Here is a 21,324-nt window from a genome sequence, read left to right as displayed (position 1 = left end):
ACCAACAGTGTTATCTCATGCAGGCAATTCGAAACGTTTAATACTCTTATATCTATATGTATGCTTATTTACAAGTACTGTGAGTATTAATCGGATGATTAGCTAATATCCCATAATTGCTCTTACATGTATGGTGTTAAAACGGTACATGCCCCAATAGACTATTGATCCCACTTATATATACTCTAGTTGTCCCATAAAAATAAAAATATTTTTATTTAAGATATTTCATAAAGATATCCCCTTCTATTTTTGGTAAATAATAAAGTGGACCATTCTCCACTAACAATATTATAAATATTTTTTTTAATTTCTTTTACTTTATCAATTGTGCATTATTTCTCGTGTCATCCTATCCATATTTTTGTGGAACAGAAGGAGTGTTAATTTTATAATAAAATGAGAGTGAAATAAGTTGATGAATATGAGGCTTACTTACAATTTGTAGTAAAAGTAAACGTGACTTTTATTGTTGAACAACCAGAAATGATAAAATGTGACCAGTGGCGAAGCCAAAAATTTAATCATGGGGGGTCCAAAATTAAACTTCAAAACAAGTTACATAAATTAAATTATAAGGTTCAAAATGTAAAAGTTAAATACAATCACATCATAACATTTGTCTTCTATTCTTCATCTTTTGAAATCGCTGCATAATAATACCATTGATAACTTTAACAAACACGTCATTTTCTATATATATAAGGAACTAAACAGTCATTTAATAGTTGGTCTCCCAAGCTATTATGTAGAGAAGTCTTGATAATCTTTATTGCTGAAAAGACTCTTTCTACTGACACAGTGGCAACTGGTAAGATCAATAACAACTTAACTAAAAAATAATTCATTGGAAAAACTTCATGTTTCCTTGTAGAAACCATCTTTGAGCAGGACCACTGATTCCTGATATTTGTGAAAACCTTTCATTTATGCGCACATCGAAAATAGAGTTCTCAAGTTGACTTTCAAGTTCAGACAATATGCTCAACGGAAGTGGAGGTTCAACTGACGAAGAATCAATGGAAGAAATTTTTTTGAAATAACGATCCATATACCTACAAAAATAGTCAAAACTGCAAAATATTTTATATTTTCTGTACTAAGCAAAATATAAATCATACACAAAAAAGGATAAAATTCATCTTATACTTCACAACTAAAAGAATAAGAGTAACCAAAATATACAATATGCTCAAATCAAAAAATTTGTCGTTGCAAACAATAATTAATAACATTGGGACTCACACACGCAAATCAAATAATCCCTCCGTTCCATAGTAATAGAGTCATTTTGCTAGTTTGGTATGTTTCATAGTAATAGAGTCATTCCCAATTTTAGTAAAATTCAACACATTTTTCCACACCTAATTTACTCTCTCTTACTTTTTTTTCTTTTTTCATCTCTCTCCCTTTTTCGTTTTCTACTTTATTCTCCATTTACTTAACTCACATAACACAATTGTTCTTAATTTCCATGCCGAAAAGAAACGTCTCCATTACTATGGAATGGAGGGAGTAGTATATATATAAAAGTATTAACACATTCACATCAAATAAAGAATTTCAAATTACATACCTACGACGAAGAACTCAGAAGCAGAAAGCTAAATTAAGGATAAACAATTCATATAAATTTTGTTGAAAGCAATCTTTAATATTATATATATTATAAATTATAATTAATGTGAAATTGCTAAAATACCCCTGATAAGAATTGATGGGGGGACCATGGGCCCCACCCTCCCTCCGCCCCTGAATGTGACTCTTATTGTGGGACATGAGCCCGTAAAGTTACACCAGATAAGATACATTTCAAATAAGATAATGAAGTAGAATTTTTTTAATTTCATTTTCTTGTTTCGAAATTAATTGTCTTACGTCAAGGGTCACGAATTTGATTTTTTATTTATTTTATGGAGTAGATATATAAAATATTAGTGATACAGTGAGTGATGAATGGAATTTCATCATTTTTAACTTATTCGGAACTTTGTGGGAGTTCACTATTGTTTATAAACAAGTTGATTACCAGTCAGATCATTAGAAGATTATACTGAAATGATTTTAGAATTTGAAGTGGAATCATGACAAGATGTCTGTCTACTAGCATTGAGATCAAGATTATAATTTTGGATGTATTTCACAAACACTATTCCTCATGCTTCAGGAATCTCGATCACGGATTTCACCCCATGTTGAAAAATACCCCAATCAATCAAAACAACAAGTTGATAGAATGATGATCCAGACATTCAACAAGAAACCATTGAATATCAATACATAGTTATTTAATGTGGGGTAATGAATTTGAATTTAATGAAGCAAAAAACAAGATCTAGACATTTTTGCAAAGAGAGTTGTGCGATGAAAAACCTCGTGGAATGTCAGGCTTTGGGGAGATGTGAGTTGGATAAGGCTGACATTGATTTTTAAAGTGAATACTGCATTCACACAAGACATCAGATATAAGCCAAAAAGGCAAAAACCCAACATGTAAAGGCAACTTCTCCTATTGCATATGCATCTCATTAATTTCCAACCTCCCATCTCAAATTATGACAAATTGAAATTAAATCTGTACATACTCAAAGATAGCATAAATAAAAGTAACAAAATTTTTATCCTGGGAGGGTAGTACTACAGGTTTAACGATTTGTACATTGCCACCAGAATCAGATTCTCCCGCCGGTCTATTAACATTTCAAAACCACCAACATTATTCAACTTCCCCTTTTTTTTACCGCGATAATAATAATAATCACCACTTAAGTCAACAGCTCAAAGCTTCGTATTTCACCGGAATCGGACGGTTGAAACCAGCCTGCGCCAGCAGATTACCGACCACCGCAATATCCCTGCAGAAAACGCCTTGAAAAACTGAAGGTGGTGGAGTTTTGATGGCCTTGCTTTCCTCCGCCACCGCCATTGGCGGAGGCTGCTGAACGGCTACGACCTTCTTCCTCTGTTTCTCCGCGGCCTCTTCATCCAAAATTGTCGACATTACACTAGTGTATCCCCTCTGGACCAACCTATACAGCAACAAGGACGACATTTTTGCCCGATCACGGACAGAATCGATATCTTTCTCATCCGCAAACTCGCACCTCTCTATGAAACTCGACGATTTATCCGGCTTGTGTTTGAGCGTGAGCAGGAGATGAGCTCTTTCAAGCTCTGATCTCGAACACCCTCTTCTCAATCCGATCAATGCGTAGTAATCCACATTCCCGGTTTCTCCAGCGGCAACCCTCTGCTTCAGCTGCTGAATTTTGGTTGCTAAAGAGCACAATTTGCCGGGAATTTCTCTGTATTGAACGCTCTGCCGCTTCCAAATGGGGCCGGGCAGTTTCCTATCTCGAAGGATTGAGTTGTAGAGCAGTTTCAAATGCTCCAAATCATGGAGGCTGTCCGGCAAGCATCGGATGGTCTCGAAAAGGCCGGCTCTAATGGTGAGGGCGTCGATGCACGAGGTGTCGAGGGCGAGGGCGCGATTGCAGTCGGCGATCGCCTCCGCGATCCTGCCAGCCGAGCGGAAGGCAGTAGCACGGTGGACGTAGCACTCTGATAGGAACCCCTGGGGTGCGCCACGGCGGCCGTCGAGTATCTTGGAGAAGTGGCGGATGGCCTCGGCATAGAGTCCGGCGTCCAGAGCGGCGATCGCGGCTGTCTTGCGGCGGATGAGGAGCTTGATGTGGCAGAGGAGGTGGGAAATGCTCTCGGACTCTGTCTTCGGCGGAGTCTGGGGCTGGTTGCTGACCAGAATCTCGCCGGAGCGCGGGAACTTGTTAAAGGAGAAGATGTCGTCCGAGAGGGAGATGCTCTGGCGGCGGAATGCGGCGGTGGCGATGCGCTTTCCGGTCTGGAGGAGCACCATCGCCTCCTCCATTAAGCCGAGGTGGCAGCAGGCTTGCCCCAATATCGAGTACCTGTTTGATGAAATGCGTCAGATAACTGAGTCGGTTCAACTCGATCAAACGAGTGAACAGATTGATTGATGAATTTGATTATTTAAATCAGGTTATGAAAGTTCGTCGTTGGCAAATAATCTGGACATAGATATCGACGAATTTGACTTTTACGATAGCAACATCACGAATTAATAAGGAGTGAATTAGGTGAAGTTTCATTAATTGCGAACAGCTTGCTTCGCGTAAAATTCAAGTATCCATCACAACCATAATGATTCAACATTAAACAATGATATTATTAGAGAGAAGGAGATGAAGGATTCGACGAATTTACCTCCATTGCCCTTCCTTGTCGACGTTTTTACAGAGCCCTGCCATCACCTTCTTCTTCAAATCAGAGACGGAGAAACACTTGAAAGCCGTCTCGTCCCCACTCAGTGAGTCGCCGCTGGAGGAGAGGAGCTTGACTCGCTCTCTCGATAGCTGAGTCGACGAGTTGTCCGACGATGCGCTCGACGACGAATCGTCAGAGGCGACCGTTTTCAAGCTCGGGATATAATCCTGCAGCATATCCGCCACCTCCTTGAACCGCCGGAGGTGCAGCAAACACCGCGCCTTCTGCTCCAGCGCAACCTCCATGCGCGGCGCCAACGCTAGCGCCGCCTCCAGGATCCCCAACGCCGCCGTAATCTCGCTCGGCTCCTGCGTCGCAATCAACATTCTGGCTTCCCTCACGTATCTATCCACAATCTGCAATACATTTGCAGCGATTCATCAATATCTCCACTCCACCACATAATCAACACCAAATAATAATAATAATAATAACGATTGAGAGAGGATTTAATTCAATTTTGCGATACCTTTTTGTTGGTGAGCCACCAATGTTTCCTCTCTCCGCCGGCGAAAGACGGAGACGCGACAGCCATCGATGGATTGCAGTAATCAACCATTAAAAACTGGAGTATCTTCTTGTTTAAATGTGGGTGAAAAACATAGTACTATCCAATCCAATCCGAAAATCTTCCCTCTCACGGCGAGGAGAGGTGATTTGAATCAGAGAGAGGGATTGGAGAGAGAGAGATGAGTGAAGAGGAGAGGAGGGGGAGAAGAAGGGCTTTAAACAAGAGATGCCAGCTTTGACCTGAGGAAGCTTTGATCTCTCTCCTTCATCGCTGGCGTCCAGATTCTCTCTCTCCCAACTTTTAGAGTGAGAAACCTATATTACTATCTGTATCTACGCGCTGTATCTGTTTATTTTCATTTTCTAATTATTTAACTTTTTGGAATTTTATTATAATTAATTCTTCAATTTCATGAAAATAAACTGATGAGTAGTTTGTACCTAATGATACGATATTCGTGCTGTGTATTGCCTCGTTGGAGGTGAATATTCCGAAGTTTTGAGTTTAATTCGTTTGCTAGTTAGAATCGTTCAAATTTAATTTTCTATTAATTACAACATTTTTTAAGTATAATACTATATAGTAGTACTATATTCAATGTTCTTCCTTTTGCTTTTCTACATCTATCAATATTTTATTCAAATCTATTAATTTCTTTTGTATATAGATTTATTTGTTTAGTGGTAAGGTTTTGTAGTACTCCATCTTCTAATTTGCATTTTAGTTTCCAATTTTATACTATCGGTCTCTGAATTTTCCATGATTACTACTAGATACTTATAAAATATTTTTAACTATGCAATTTTGTATACATCAGTCATGTCGTATTTTCAGTGTTATATTTCACTTTTGCCATAATTGATAAGTAGGTCACATATTCTATTAATCTACTTCAGTCATATTCTATTATAGAATCAATAAAAAAAATTGAAACTCATATTCCACTAATTTTTTCAATTCATTATTTTTTACATTTTTAAAAACTCGTGTCTACACTAAATGTAACTCCTACGAAACAGAGGAAGTACTAAATCGGGCTTTGTATAATTTGACTCATCTAATACTTTGTACAACTAAGTATAGTAATAAAATCATTGGTGGTGTAAAAATATTGAATACTTTTAAAGTAGATCAATAAATAAATCCAGTCCTAGTTAAGTCGAAGTTTATTTACTTTTCGAAATTGGTATGCAAATAAATTTTGTTTAGGTCAAATTCGGTTCTTAAAAATCAAAATGTTGACATTTCATTTTCACTACTAAATAAAGGAAACATGGAATAGTACTTTGACCGGTTAAAATACTCGTGCGTCTGTTCTTAGTTAAGCTATAATTGCATTATCTACTTGCAACATTATTTTAGTGCTTATTATTAAACTTAAACTACTTATAAAAAACTTAGTATTTTTAAAAAAATATGCAAATAGAGACACAATTATTTGCGTTGAATTTTTAAAAAAAATAACTACTATTATTAATTAAGGACGCAAAATAATATCCTTAAGTTGACGAAAAATTATATCAATCTTTTGTTTTTTCTATGACATTTCCATTTGAATTCCCTTATTTTAGTTGCGACATTAACAATAAACATATTTTTAAAGCATTGACGATATATTTACAAACACAAATTAACATTTTTAATTATATTAAAAAATGTCATTAGCCTTTTTTTTATAGTGAGTTTAGTCTATTTCAAAAATCGTATGAATCTTAATAAATAAAGTATTAGAAACACAGTAAATATATATAATACCATTAACACATATTACAAATTCAATCAACTCAATCATCATATAGTACAAACTTAATCATCATATTTATTGAATGCAATCAATATATTATCAACAATATATACAAACTTAATCATCATATATTACAAATTCAGTTAACATCCTATAATAATATAATCAACATTTTGCACATACTCAATCAACAAATTTTACTACTAATACAATATGCATATATACTACAAACTCAGCCAATATATATAGGGAATATATATAGGGGTGTGTTAGGGTGCCACCACCTCTTAAAATAACATCATACCATCATTTTTAGTCAATCATTTGTACACGTGGACGAATAATAACCTGTCACGCGGCAAATAAAAACAAACCTAAAAAAGACGGTCAGCAATATGGTATACACTATACAACAGTTTTTCTTGACCAGCAATATCTGACACACTATATAGCAATCTATAGATTGTTGTGTAGCGTTTATAATATTGCTGTATATGTGGTGTCATGTCACTTTAAGAGGTGTTGTCATTTTAAGAGGTGTCATTTTAACACAAACCTATATAACTAACTAAATCAATATATATACTATGTATATAGAATACAACCAGCACAGTAAATTATCTATGTAGATATGTTCAATTAGAATTTTATTAGAATCTTCATAAAATTACTTTTAATATGTATTTTTTTTTTAAATCCTTTTAAATTGAGAGAGTTATAATAATTTTTTAAAAAGATTTTTGGAAGAAGAAATTGGTCTCTACAATTAATTTTTAAATGATGTCTGTTATATTATAATATTATATAAAATATGTTGCTATAATTGTAGAAGAATTGGTAAATTGTGACACACTGCCACCGGTATCGGCCTTTATATATTCGGATTTCGGAGTTTCAGACGATGAAATTATGAAATTGGTTTCCATAAATGTAATAAAAGAATTAATACTATATTTTATTAAAATTTACTAAGCCATTGAATATAGAGTATAAATCTTGAAGTCTGTATACGATCTTATTAAGCAAATAGAATATAGTTCGAATTTGTACATAAGCTTATTATGCTTGCTGTATTTTGGTAAGCCATTTTCTTTACATCTATAATCTATTAATCTGATGAGATTAATGTTTTCTATCGGTCTATAAGAACATTATCAATAAAATTGCTACCAAAATTACTTCTAATAAAAATATTAGAATTCTCATAAAATAGAGAAAAGTAAATAAAGATAGTAGTAAGCTACTAGTATAAAATAGCATTAGTATTGTTGCAGACTACAGTGTATTGCGCCACGTATCACAAAGATTAACATTGCAAATGTTTTAAAGACAATTAATAAATAAATTTAATAAAATCAATGAATGGATGCACTAACAACTAACCATATATATGTGTACTGTGTGTTTCACAATAATGTAATTGGAAAAAAGAAAAAAAAAACTTCTACTAACTATCTAGACGTCGAGATATTAGGATTGTTATGATAATTGATTACATCATTAAAACGTCTCAACCAATTGACCTGGAATTGCATTAACATCAATTATTTTCCTCTACTTAGCAATTATTCCAAAAATTATAATTGAATTAGTAACTGAACTTGGTCAACTTTCCAAATACATATAAAAATTAATATCATTGAATTACAATACTAGCGATAATGGTTAGTAGTCGTAAAAAAGCACCATATCTTCTCTTTATTTTTTCGAAAAGTTGAATTGATATCATATAATTTTATATTATAATCATACCAAGTGCATTTACAATATTAACTTTTCTTATATTGTTAACTTGTCAATTCATCAATGTAATGTATTAAAAATATCAACATAATTTAATATACTGTGTTGACATTTTAAATATTAATATCAATACAATGTATTTAATTAGTACTACTATCAATTAAGTTTTTATTGACATATGAAAATCATCGCGTTGATATTTTTAATACACTATATTGATATATTAGCAAAGTTTGCAACTTAAAAAAATTAGCACAGATCCCACTTTTTATCATCACAGTACTATATAACAAAATCACAAATGAGGAGATGCCAATAATGGAAGAAATTGAGTATTTTTACATTTTATTATTCAAATATCATACCATCCACTAAAATATTTATCATTTTTCATAATGCTCCGTATAAATAAATATAAAATAGAAAAAAAAATACAATAGACTAATATTAAAAAAAAAAGTGAATCGTCAAATTGGATAAAATTTTATATTGACGAGGCCTGAAGAAAAGAAAGTATTCCCCAAGTCGTAAACCACAAGAATCATGCCCTTTTCCTTTTTCTTTCTTTTTTTAATCCCTAATTTTTTAAAGCTCCTTTCCTTCACGATGGGTTCTCTCTTTTTCATCCTTTGCTTTAAATTTCACCCAAATTGATTAATGAGTGCACATGATTTGTAGTGGATATAGATGGATAGAAAGCCATATGGCCTTGTCTATCTCTTAAATATTTTGTCATCTACAATTATGGTTTGATTCATGGTATGGTGTGTTGATATTTGATTAGGACATATTTCATGTTTTACACTATATAGGAAATTCTAGGAACTTTATGGTTGAATTGAAGGGACAGTGAGAGGAGACCACATTTTTTCATAATTTATGTGCTCAAATTTGCATGTTTATTTATTACTATATGAATTCTAATGTAAACAATTATAAATAAAATATTAAATCAGCATATAAATGACAAAAATATTTGGGACTGGATAAAGAGGACACATATTTAATATTCTGATTTACATAAAGGAGGTAAATTCACAATCTCGTGGGGATGGGACCCACCCCCACATGCCACATCACTAAATACACCATGCAAACTTCCACGTGGCATGACCTGATTAATGGTCCCACGAACTTCGCTACCATTGGTACTTGGTAGGGATATTCATATATCTAATCTAAATGCTCAATTTTATTCTTTACTTAACCTTTTTGGAAAAATATGACATTTTATTATTATTAAAATTGTCTGAACATTTAAAGCATAAAAACTGTATGCTTAATTTAGATGATATCATAAAAATATCTCTAATCATAAATTTTAATTTTAGAAATCTGCATGTCACGCTTGAAGGGGTATAGATAGCTATGTTATTGCATCTCCACTAGTTGCTTCATGATATTTTTGCGACATTTTGTAAATTTTAAATGTTAAGTGCTAATATATTACGTTTAAATTGAAACATTCTTTTAAATGCCTCCTCCCGCCTTTAAGAGCACTCCCAATGCACTCGGCGTTAAATCCGGCGTTTTATCGCCGATTATCGCCGAAAATTCGCCAGCAATGGGGAGGAATCGGCGATAATCCGGCGTTAATTCGGTAGAATTAACGCCGAATCCCGAAAATTCGCCGGATTATCGCCGACCACTGTGGGCGATAATCCGGCGATAAAAATAGTTTTTTTTTTTAATTTCCCCCCCTATAAATTTAAAATTTAATAATTAATTTAAAATAATTTCCCCCCTATTTTTTTTTAATTTTCGTCGTTGTAATTTTTTACTCGTGTTTAATACAACGAACTTTATTACTATTATTTGTCTTGTCTTATAAATTAGCTAGCTTTATTATATACAAAAATAAAACAATTAAATTAGTAATGATGTAAAAATGAAATATTGAGTTAGGGAGAAATAAGGGAGAAACCATTGGAGCAGTTGGCTAAAAGTTGGCTAAAAACTGGGGATAAATTTTGGTGCTGATGCGGCGCTGACGTGGCAGGAGTTAGGGAGAAATAAGGGAGAGCATTGGGAGTGCTCTAACAACAAACTGTGTTTTTTCTTTTATCGGTTACTAAATTGTTTTTTACTAAATTCTTAAAACTGGAATAAATCACCTACATCCTAATATTATTACAAAAGAAGATTCCGGCTATACTATAATTTTGTGAGGTTGAGAATTAAGATCTACAGCTGTCTAATAATTTAAATGCTAAATTAACAATAATTTTCTTATAGCTCTTTCTTATTGAGGTATTGATAGAAAACATATCTTTCAGGTAATTCTAAATTGGACATTATAATATACTGCAAAATTATGTTAGTAGTTATTAACTGGTAAATATAACCAAGAATATCGATGCAATTTATTAGTAACAGTTACTACTATCTCTTGTATTTGGGATCACACATGTTCTATCTGAGGGTGCATTTTGAGAAGGGGTGACTTACAAAAAACAAAATTCAAACTCACTACTTTTATTCATGAGTCATTTTTTGCACTAATATTGATAAATACTCTATAGCCCCCTCTAAGAGCATCAGTAGCGGTGGCGTCCGGCCTTCCGTCCGTCCGTCTGCTGCTGCGAGCTGTCCATAGGTGCCAGCGGCACGACACTGCTCTTAGCTAAGAGCACGTCCGTGCCGCTGAGCAGCCCTACGTGGCGTATTCTTATTGGCTAACGGCTAAATTTGATTTTTTTATTTTTATTTTTTTTTAAAATTCAAAATTTTTAAATAAAAAAAATATATTTTCCCACTTCCCAAAAAATTATATCCGTTTTCTACCCACTTTTAATTTATTTTTCAATTTTTCCCCCCAAAATTCACATTCTCATCTATAAATACCCGCACTTCAACACAAAAAATTCCCATAACACTTTAATTATAGGAATTTTTAATTTGTAGGATTTTAATTATGTATTTTTTTATTTTCTAGAATTTCAATTATGTAATTTTTATTTTTTAGGATTTTAATTATGTAATTTTTATTTTTTAATATATTTTTTATAATGTAAAAATGTTTTTAGTAATTGAAATATTTAAATTGAATAATAGAATAGTGGGACCCTTGAGCTTGTCCTTAGCTAAGAGCACGGATGTGGGTGTTGTGCTCTTAGCTAAGGATAAGGAGTAAAAGTGGGTCCGGGCCCACCTCTGTATTCTTAGCTAAGAGCACGGATGGGAATGCTCTAAAATTAGACATTTTGGAGATAATAAGGTTTTTAATATGAATTTAGTAAAATATAATAAAAAATTAAAGATAAATACTAATAATAAAAGTTGTGTTAGTAGATAATCCAAATAATTATTTGTGTAATATGTTAAAATTTTCAAAAATAAAGTATGAAATAATTTGGATGTACGGACTAAAATAGTAATTAAAAACTATTTTTTCGGAATGGAGTACGTATAATTTTATTCGAATAAACAACTTATTATTGACTATTGAGTTCATAATTATATACTACAAAGAAGCAAACGATGTGATATAATTTGCCAATATTTAAACTCATTTCATTATTGGTTTACATTTCAAATGAGTAATTTGTAGGCAAGAAGACCCCAATCATGCGCATCACCAAATATTGCTTATCATATCCTTTAATTTTCTCCTATGAAAAAAAATGATTCCATCATCACCTCTCTCTCTCTCTCTCTCAAAAACGCGCACACACACACTCTTACTTAAAGCGAATTAGTGGAGGTTGACTAATTTGCAACAAAATTGATTTGTAAAGTTAGGTCATAATTTAAGTAGTGCTAAAGTCTTTTGCCTTTATACATTACGTCTATAATTAATACTTTATTGTTGGATGGTTTGTTGTCCATGTTTAAAGTTTAATAAACGCTTCTTTTATTTAAGAATGAGATTGAAAGTTGGAAGAATGAGATTAGACAGACTTTGAAGACACATAGTTCACTATAAGAACGTTTTGGTTCACTTTGCATTGTGAACTACTCCCTTCGTTCCAGAAAGATTGTCCCATTTCTTTTTTCACACTCGTTTTGCAAAAATAATGATAAATAGTTAAAGTAGAGAGAAAGTAAAGTAAAAGAGAGAATAATCTAGAGAATAGTCTTACCTACATTATTCTTTTTTTTTATTTTACTCTCTTTCAACTTTACCTATTATTATTTTTGCAAAACGAGTGCAGAAAATTAACTGGGACAATCTTTCTGGGACGGAGGGAGTAAAACCTTATAGCGAACTAAAACGCCCATATAGTGATCTCAATGTTTTCAAATCTAAAAATTTTAGAACCCAATCTAAGACTTCCACTTTTTATCTAGTATGGTGGAAATTTGGTCTATAGTTAAACACTAAATAGGTACTACAATACTCAATAGATATAAATTACTATAAATATATGAATGAATTATAGCACATTGTAGATTATATGAAAGTTTAACATCATCACGCGGATTGTGAAAGCATGAATGTGTGAAGAACGTCTTGATCGAATTCATTACCGTTCCTTTTTAAGATGACATTGCAAATTATGAAAGTACAATTTACAATGCCTTTGCTTTAAAATACAAATGCTACTAATTTGTCGACACTTATAATAAAAAAAACAGCTAACATGCTTACAAGTTACATCCAAAATTTAAAAGTGATATTTAGATCTCATATTCGCATTTCGCAGGATGGGAGAAGCGAGCTGGGAGATCCGGTAACAATGCGCAGGGGTAGGGCGGGCAGCGATAGTGCTAATGTTGTCCTTAACATGCCACTTCTACGTGTCATCATTGTGGATTCGAGCACATCATCACCATAATTCAACGACCCATTTCAATGATTACAAATCGATGACCGGCACAACTCAGGGTGTGGTCTAGTTATTGTTTGTCTTCATCTGACTTTTTTTTCTTGCTATTTTTGGCTATCACGAACTTACCCCAACCTTTGCCTTAAATCAACGAGTCAGTTTGTTTTAGGTATATGGCGTTGCGTCAATATAAGGCATTGTCCGGTAGATTGACTAAATCATGTTCGCTTTATATTTTCTAACTATTGCCGACTGGCGCAGCATATATAGGTCATATTTAAATCCTCCAAAACTATCAGCTGACACAGTTTAGGGCTATAATTTTGTTATTAACTAATTGCTATGTGGTTTGCCTTTTTCTTAGTTTTTGTGGTTTTCAAATCCTTAGTTGCCTTGTTTGAGGTAATTGGCTTGGTTTTTTATGTGACACTGTTTGGACATAATACGTGTTAGGTCTTAGGAGACCAATACGTTTTCTGAAGGAGATGAGGATGCATGATAATGTTATGTACTTTTTTGTTGTTTGGTATTTGTGTGTCTATAGCCCTGTGTTGGTTGCTCTTTGGCTACAATATATTAATTTTATGTTGTTTAGATTGTCATCAATTTAATAAAGTATGATTACAGTGTTGATAAAAGTATATTCATGATCCTAGTGTAATTTAATTGCCACGCGTCTTTGATGCACTTTTTATTTGCACTATAAATACCTGCAAGTATACAGAGTAGGTATAGTATGGCAAAAGGTTAGTACCGGGTATCGAACACGGGGAAGATGTACACAAAGTGTCTATCTTCTACTAGAACTCAATTACTATCTGGAGAAACAAGAATTTTTGGAAACTTTTGAAAACAGTAAATATTAAAAACAGTAAACAACTAAATGCAAGCAAATCACGGAGAGAAAAGTATAGAGATAAGGGGAATTCCATGGATGTGCTTTCACTTTTATGGTTATACAAATTCCAAACTACAATACCCTAGCACAGTTAATACTTTGAAAGGACGAGTCACCTAGCTTATGCTCATGCGATACAAACGTTGATTACTAACATTAGGGTTGTCAATCCTAACACGTAACTCCAAAAAGCTCCTAAGACCCTTGAAAAGTCCTCACTCTCAATTAACAGTGCCGTTTTAAAGGAAGCTAACTGTAGTGTCTACTAAGTGGATCTAACTCGCTAGAACTCTGTCACAGTTATGAAGCAAGTTGTATTGAATCATACATAATTGTGTCACTCAATTATGAAGCATCATGATTAACTTAGGGAAGAAACAAAGTAAAAACAAAACGGATATTAAATAGAAAACGGAATTGTATAACCAAAGTTGCTACTAACACATCCCTAGAATCCTATGAGTTTAGTTACACATGACTGAATAAACTAAAAACATAGATTGAAGGGAAAGCAATTTGAACATAAAACTAAAGCAAATAAAACCCGTAGGTTGAATCCTTGTCGTTCTTGATGTTCTTGAAATCCTTCTCCAACTCCTTGCACAATTGAAGTACTCTAGCTTTTGATCTCTATGAATGTTGCAAGTAGTCACTCTCTTTCTCTATGAATGTGTTCTTGTTGTGTGAAACTCTTTTTTGATGAAGCTTGAGGTCCTATTTATAGGGGAAGATTATTCCTCATCATAGAAGGAAAAGATCTTCAAAATTTGGTAAATCTTGGAGCAAATCTAGGGCTGGTCGGATTCGCCGCCTTTCTCCGGCGGGCCGCCGCACCTTGGCCGGCGGTCGCCGCGTTGGAGTCCAGAGACTCTGACCCTTCGGTGGCGGACCGCCACATGTCCTCCGGCGGTCGCCGGGCGAGACTCTTCTCCTAGCGTAAATTTCCGAGGCGGGCCGCCACATAGCTCTGACCGCCGGGCGCCGGCGGTCGCCGTACAACTTCGCGGCGGTCGCTGGTCGCCGTCTGACTCCAGATTTCCAGACTATGCGTTTTTACTCCCCTTTTCGGCTCAAATATGCACATTTCTCACAAAACACGTCAAAATACCAAAATGTATAGAATAAGCAAATAATGGACATGTAGAGTGATTTTGATAACAAAAACGGACCAAATAATGGCCTTAAAACAGTGCAAAATCCGGGCGTATCAACTCCCCCAAACTTACATTTTTGTTTGTCCTCGAACAAAACACTAAAGACACAAGAATAGACGCACGGAATGCACAAGGACTAGACGTCATAATTGACTCAAAAGATGAAAGAATAGATTAAGCATGGATTAACACAATCAAATCAAGCAAGGCTTAATAGTGCACTTTCATTACTAACTCGTGGAACACCTTGAATTCAAGCACTCACATGTGGCAAACTTCCAAAGATGGGAAGTGTTCTTTCTCTCACTCTCAAAGTGTATAAAGGTAAAGTGTAAATCACTCAAATCATGCATCATGCAAAGTTTACCATAGGCTTGCTCAAAGTCTAATCCCTCCTCTACTCAATGTGATTAAGCATCAAAAGTCCGAAAGGTCTTTCTTTTCGGTTGTAACGTAGGCTCTTTGGTAGGTGAGGAATATTTGGCTAAAAAGTGACTCAAATATAAAAATATCCCAAGTAGAGTTAAGATGACTCCACTTTTCTAAAACTTAAGGCACTTCTAACACTTTATTTTTCTCCTTCAATTTACTTTCAATCCTTTGATTTTATTTTCTTTTCACAACCTTTCACACATTTTTTTTTTCTTTTTTTTTCTTTTTTTTTTTTTTTACACATCCTTTCTTTTTTTTTTCCTAAGATCAAGCACATATTTGGAATTTTTCTCAATTTCACAACTTGTACTTTCTTAATATTAAGCACACTACTTTTTATACTTTCCTCCTTATCTCTCCAATTCCTTTACAAAAGAAGATAACAAAAACTATACTAACCCAAGGAATTGTCCCCCCATTTATTTTGGCTTCCAAAGAAAAGGCTCAAAGGCTCAAAATTGGCTCCAAAGGAAAAATTTGAGAGGGTCGAAAATTTTGGATATAAAAGTAGCTAAGAAAAGACGGTCTAACATCCTCCTAAATCAACTAAAACACTATGTAAACTTAGGCAGACTAGGAGCAAGTTCTAGAAACATATACATGCATACAGATAAATCACACAAGAAAGAATTTAAGGCTCAAATCTCACAAGGTAAAAGCACGATTCAAGGCGAACAAGCAATTCACTAATTATGCACCTTTTCACCCAACCATCATATCAAAACGTTAAGCCACACTTAAACATAGATGGAATATAATATCATTGGCAACTCGGTCTAATGTGTCCCTAAGCATGCGTGTTTCTAAGTTCTTCATGTTATGTTCATGACATGGATTCAAGAAAACATTTTTAGAACACAAAAATCTCCTACGGGTTTTTGGAAAATTAAAGCAAAATCAAACTAACAACAAAAAGAAAACCCTAAACTCACGGTCCACCACTTCATCCCCCCAAACTTATTTACAACAAAGTGTAAAATAAGTTTGTAGAGTCGGTAGGGACGTAAGTATACTACTGAAAACAAAAACGTACCCTGAAAAATTTCGCGCAGAGGTTGAGCGGGGCGAAAATTCGAAGAATTTCGAAAAATCGCGCTGGAAAATTGTGCCCAGGTGGCGGTCCGCCGCAGCTGTTCGGCGGTTGCCGCACGTCAAAGATGCTTTCCAGCGTTCAGGTGGCGAACCGCCGCAGAGCTTGCGGCGGTCGCCACGGAGAGGTCAGAACCTGCGAAAATTTTTGCAAAGCACAAAATTAAACCAAAACCAAAAATACTTAAAATTAAAGCAAAAATTGTTAAAACAAGGAAATAAATCGTCTCAAAAATATCCAAAAACATGGTACAAATGCTCATTTAAAGTCATCGAGCTTGACTTCTTCAATCTTGAGGAGGTGGAGGGAAACGGGCGCTAAGATCCTCGAAAGCTCCAACGAGGTACATGATATCACTCCTCATTGTCTCTCGTTCCTCTCTAGCTTCGGCGGCCATCCTTCGGAGCTCTTCATATTGTTGACGCCGATGAACGTCTTCCAAACGTTGTTGCTCCCAAAATTCTTGCTCCGCCGTGCGCCAATCGCCTTGAGCCGTCCACCCTTGGCGGTTGTAGGCATTCTCCGCTTGTTGCTCCGCCCATCGATTGTCCCAAGCGTTGGACATGTTTTGCATATAGGAGAAAATTTCTCCTAATTGGGCGGAGGTGTTGACTTGAAACTCCTCTTCCGGATTTGGCCTCCCGCGGCGGCGGTTCGCTCTTGTCCGGCGGCGATGTCCTTCCACTTCCTCTTCTTCTTCTTCCTCTTCTCGTCGTGGTTGGGATTGCGGTGGTGGCGGTGCTTCACTCCTTTGAGCTTGTGAATGCTCCGCGCCTTCTTCATAGTTATCAATGGCATCAAATGCGGAATCCTCATCGGGCTCAAATAGAGGAATGCGAGAGGGAATGTTCCTCTTTCTAAATTCCCCATTGACGGGGTTAGCCTCGATAGCTCTCCGGTGGGCGGGTGTGTCGAGCTTCCAATTGGCTTGGTTTGCCCAAACATCGACCTTGGTCAATTGCGGGAGTGGAACGGGAAAGTGATCCCCCGCTACTTGCATAAAATACCCTTGACCCCAATGATCGGTCTTCAAAAGCCCCACCGAAAATAGCACCTCATAAGTGATAAACTTTTCTCCACCATCCTCCGTCATACCGGCAAAAGAGACCCCCAAATGTTCGCCAATTGCCGTAATCAATCCCCCACAACAAATGACGTCCCCGTCTTTCTTCATGATCCTATCCACATAGTAAGTAAAGAGGGTCCCATAATCGATTCCCTTCTTGTTGAGTAGGCACCACATCATGTTGAGCTCCGTTTGGGAGACACTTCCCCCATCGATACGAGCAAACATAAGCTGAGTCATAGCACGATGGAGGTACCTCAAGACGGGGTTGCGAATTGATGAAGACTTGGCATAGCCCGCTGCATGCTCTTGCTCATTAGTCATCGCCCCCCAAACCTCAGAAAATTCATATTCATTGTCCTCTTCGGGGTTGGGGTCGAAGCAATGGAAGATCCCACTAAGCTCTTCCATGGTGAGCGAGTGCCAACGGTTCCCTAGGTGGAAATCGATGCTAAGTGGAAAATTTTGGCGGCGATCCTTAGTAACCTTTAGCGAGCTGAGGAACTCGAGAGTATACTTTCGAAACGATGGCCACTTCCTTTGGAACATGTAGACGAGGCCATTCCCATCACCCACGTCGCACAACTTCCAAAAATCCTCCATGATCCCCAAAGTTTGGAGAGGGAAATCGTGGGGATATCTAGAAGGTGCCGTTTCTCGGGCCGACACTTTCTTCCACATAGCCTTTTGCTCTTCCGTGGCAAGGTTAATGCCAAAGTTCTTTGCATTCTCCGGTTTCCCTTTTGATCCCATTATCCTTTTATGGTGGAAATCCCGTCTCTGGACTGCGTGTGGCGACCGCCGCGTCTCTCGTGGCGGGCCGCCACATGGGCCTTCGGAAACAGCAATCCTGGCGGGCCGTGCAGCGGTTACTCTGGCCCGCCCTAAGCCTGCCCTAGGCCCGATCCTTCCTGCACATGTTAACACACGTGTGGCGACCGCCGTGCTTTAAGTGCGGCGACCGCCACCAATTTTTTTTTTTTTTTTTAAACGAGAAAATAAAAAAAGTAAAAGAAAATTGGGTTGCCTCCCAATAAGCGCTTTTGTTAAAGTCGTTAGCTCGACTTGAAGTGGCCCACTAGTTGGGCGGATCAATAACTCGAGTGTTGAAAATTGGCATAGGGAGCAATTTGGTCCCTAGCTTCTTCCACCACTTGTACTTCCCCTCTTTCGTTTTGATGACGTATATCTCGGGGTCCTCTTTGGGTGTTTTCTTTCTCTTCTGTTTCTTCTTCTGTGGAGCAGATGTAGAAGAATTAGCATCACCCTTTTTAGAAGAGTGTCTTACCTCTTTGACAATGTAGATAGTGGAGGTAGAAGGATCCTCCGCTTCAAAGGGATCTTTGGACTTGGTCAAGTCGGTAGCCATGACTGCTCTGCACTGTTGTTCCATTTTTGCCCGCTTTGCCTCCTCAAACTTTAGCATCTCGCTCTCGATCTTATAGGTGGATTGACCATGATTATCACTGATTGTGATCTCGCCACGACCTACATCAATCAAAGCTTTGCAAGTGGCAAGAAAATCTCTCCCTAAGATTAGAGGGACGTTCTTGTCTACTTTCATGTCAAGCACAATAAAGTCGGCAGGAAAAATAAAATCATCAACTTTAACTAAGACATCCTCAATCATACCTACAGTCTTGATGGATGAGTTATCGGCCAACCTGAGTGTTACATCTAAAGATTTGAGTGGCCCGATGTTGAGCTTTTCGTAGTACTTCAGTGGCATGAGATTGATGGACGATCCTAAGTCGCACAGTGCTTTGTCAACCTTCCCTTCTCCAATTCGGCACCTAATGATGAACTGGCCCGGATCTCTTTGCTTCACTGCCCTTTCCTTTTGGATGATCTCGCTGCAATGATGCGGTAGCTTAAGGTCGGCTTTGGTCGGCTTTTTTTTCCTCATTACCGTCTCCCTTAGTAGCTTCGTATACTTTAGTATCTCCTGCAACGATTCAACAAGTGGAATGTTAGTATGGACTTTGCAAAACATGTTAAGGAATTGCTTGAACTGCTCTTCAAGCTTGAACTTCCTCTTTGGCTGAAAAGGGAGTACAATCCCGTTGTGCCGCACAAGCTCCTGCTTAGTGGACGATTCTGCCTTCTCAGTGGCGGGCCGCTGCGGGGTGTGCGGCGGTCCGCCGGCGACTGGGCAGTCCTGCGTGGTTGACTCTGCCGTCTCAGTGGCGGGCCGCTGCGGGGTGTTCGGCGGTCCGCCGGCGACTGGGCAGTCCCCAGATTTCTGCTTTGCCACCCACTTCTTGTTAATATCATCCACTCTTGCTGCTGCCTTTGCTCTATCCTCATCTAACTTCTTCTGAATTTGCTCCATTTGAGTGGTGATATTGGTTACAGCTGCCGAGATTGTGTTCATTCCTTGCTCGAGGTTGTTTATCCTTGCTTCGACCACTCCGATCTTGGTGTCATTAATCTTCCTATCTTGCGTAATTACCTCCAAAATCTTCGTGATTCCTTGTTCATACTTGTCTTCCTTCTTCATCGGCTCAACCACTCCTCCTTTGCTAACATTAAATCCTGCAGGGGGTTGCAAGTAATTATTGTTAGAATAAGAAAGATTTGGGTGCGGACGGTTCCCATTATAATTATTGAAATTACCGCCCCCCTGATTAGGGCGATAATTGTTATTGTAGTTTCTGGGACCGCCTCCTTGCACGTAGTTGATTTCTTCCACAGTTGATATGGCAGTTTCGGGAGCCTTGACCGCCACTATGGAAGTTGCCGGAATTGGATCTTCCTTCCTCGAGATGTCCATTTGATCAATCCTGACTCTAAGTTCTGCTAACTCCTTAGCAAAAGAACTTTCTTCTGCCTCTTCTATGGCTGCTACTCTTCTCGTGGCATGCCTTTCCTTCGACCACCCTCGACTGTTGGTGGCGAACTCCTCGATCACCGCCATGGCATCCTCTCCTGTCTTTCTTAGAAATCCTCCATTTGCCCCTGAATCAAGCATATCACATATTTTTTCATTAAATCCATTATAGAGGATTCCTACCTGATGGTCTATGGAAAAACCATGGTTTGGGCACTTTCGAAGAAGAGCTTTGAAACGAGCAAATGCCTCATAGAGGGGCTCGTCATGGCCTTGTGTGAACTGAAAGATCTCACTTTTGAGCTTCAAAATAGTGCCTGGCGGGTAGTATTTGTCGAGGAAGGTAGCTACGATGTCCTTCCATGTGGAGACCTTTTCTGGTGGCATACACTCAAACCACTCCTTAGCAGAATCAATCAATGAGAATGGAAAAAGTCTTACCCGTATGGCATCGTCGTCGACACCATTTAATTTCAGAGTGTTTGCGATTTCCACGAATTTGGAGAGATGGCGATTAGCATCTTCAGTCGCCCTACCTGCAAAAGGAGTTTGCTCGACCCTTTGGATAAGGGGCATGCGTAACTCAAAATTGTTAGCATCAATACGAGGGCCGTTAGGAAAAGTAATCATATTCCCATGATTGAACATGTTCATCACAGGTAATGTTTCTCTGTTCTTCTTTTCCATGGCTTCTCGGGCTGCTCTCTCCGCATCTCTCTCATCCATCAGCAACTTCACCATCTCCTGCAACTTCTCAATATCTGTTCGGTCACCCATTGTTCCTG

The 21,324-nt window shown here is 37.1% G+C and overlaps 1 protein-coding gene and 1 non-coding gene across 2 annotated transcripts; one reads left to right on the top strand and one right to left on the bottom strand.

The window, feature by feature from the left end:
• Positions 1-2,528: 2,528 nt before the first annotated feature.
• Positions 2,529-5,149, bottom strand: LOC125222855 (uncharacterized). The gene is made up of 3 exons (XM_048125699.2): positions 4,772-5,149; positions 4,243-4,658; positions 2,529-3,926 (listed from the first exon to the last, which is right to left on the bottom strand). The coding sequence occupies exons 1-3, from the start codon at positions 4,859-4,861 to the stop codon at positions 2,771-2,773; spliced, it is 1,662 nt and encodes a 553-aa protein (XP_047981656.1). The 5' UTR covers positions 4,862-5,149; the 3' UTR covers positions 2,529-2,770.
• Positions 5,150-20,738: 15,589 nt separating this feature from the next.
• Positions 20,739-20,845, top strand: LOC148933202 (small nucleolar RNA R71). The gene has a single exon (XR_016134792.1). It is a non-coding gene; the product is annotated as a small nucleolar RNA R71 (small nucleolar RNA).
• The last annotated feature ends 479 nt before the right edge of the window (positions 20,846-21,324 follow it).

This window comes from Salvia hispanica, chromosome 1 (genome assembly GCF_029641045.1).
Source record: "Salvia hispanica isolate PSC_SH4W2 chromosome 1, Shi_PSC_v1, whole genome shotgun sequence".
Lineage (NCBI taxonomy): Eukaryota > Viridiplantae > Streptophyta > Magnoliopsida > Lamiales > Lamiaceae > Salvia > Salvia hispanica.
Note: the sequence above shows the minus strand (reverse complement) of the source record. Positions and strands in the feature narration are given on the sequence as shown.

Excerpts from the sequence above, each read along its gene's own strand:
- LOC125222855 (XM_048125699.2), bottom strand. The coding sequence starts at position 4,861 with ATGGTTGATTACTGCAATCCATCGATGGCTGTCGCGTCTCCGTCTTTC. Across the intron at positions 4,659-4,771 it reads GGTGGCTCACCAACAAAAAG|ATTGTGGATAGATACGTGAG; the intron begins GTATCGCAAAAT and ends AATGTATTGCAG. Across the intron at positions 3,927-4,242 it reads GACAAGGAAGGGCAATGGAG|GTACTCGATATTGGGGCAAG; the intron begins GTAAATTCGTCG and ends TTCATCAAACAG.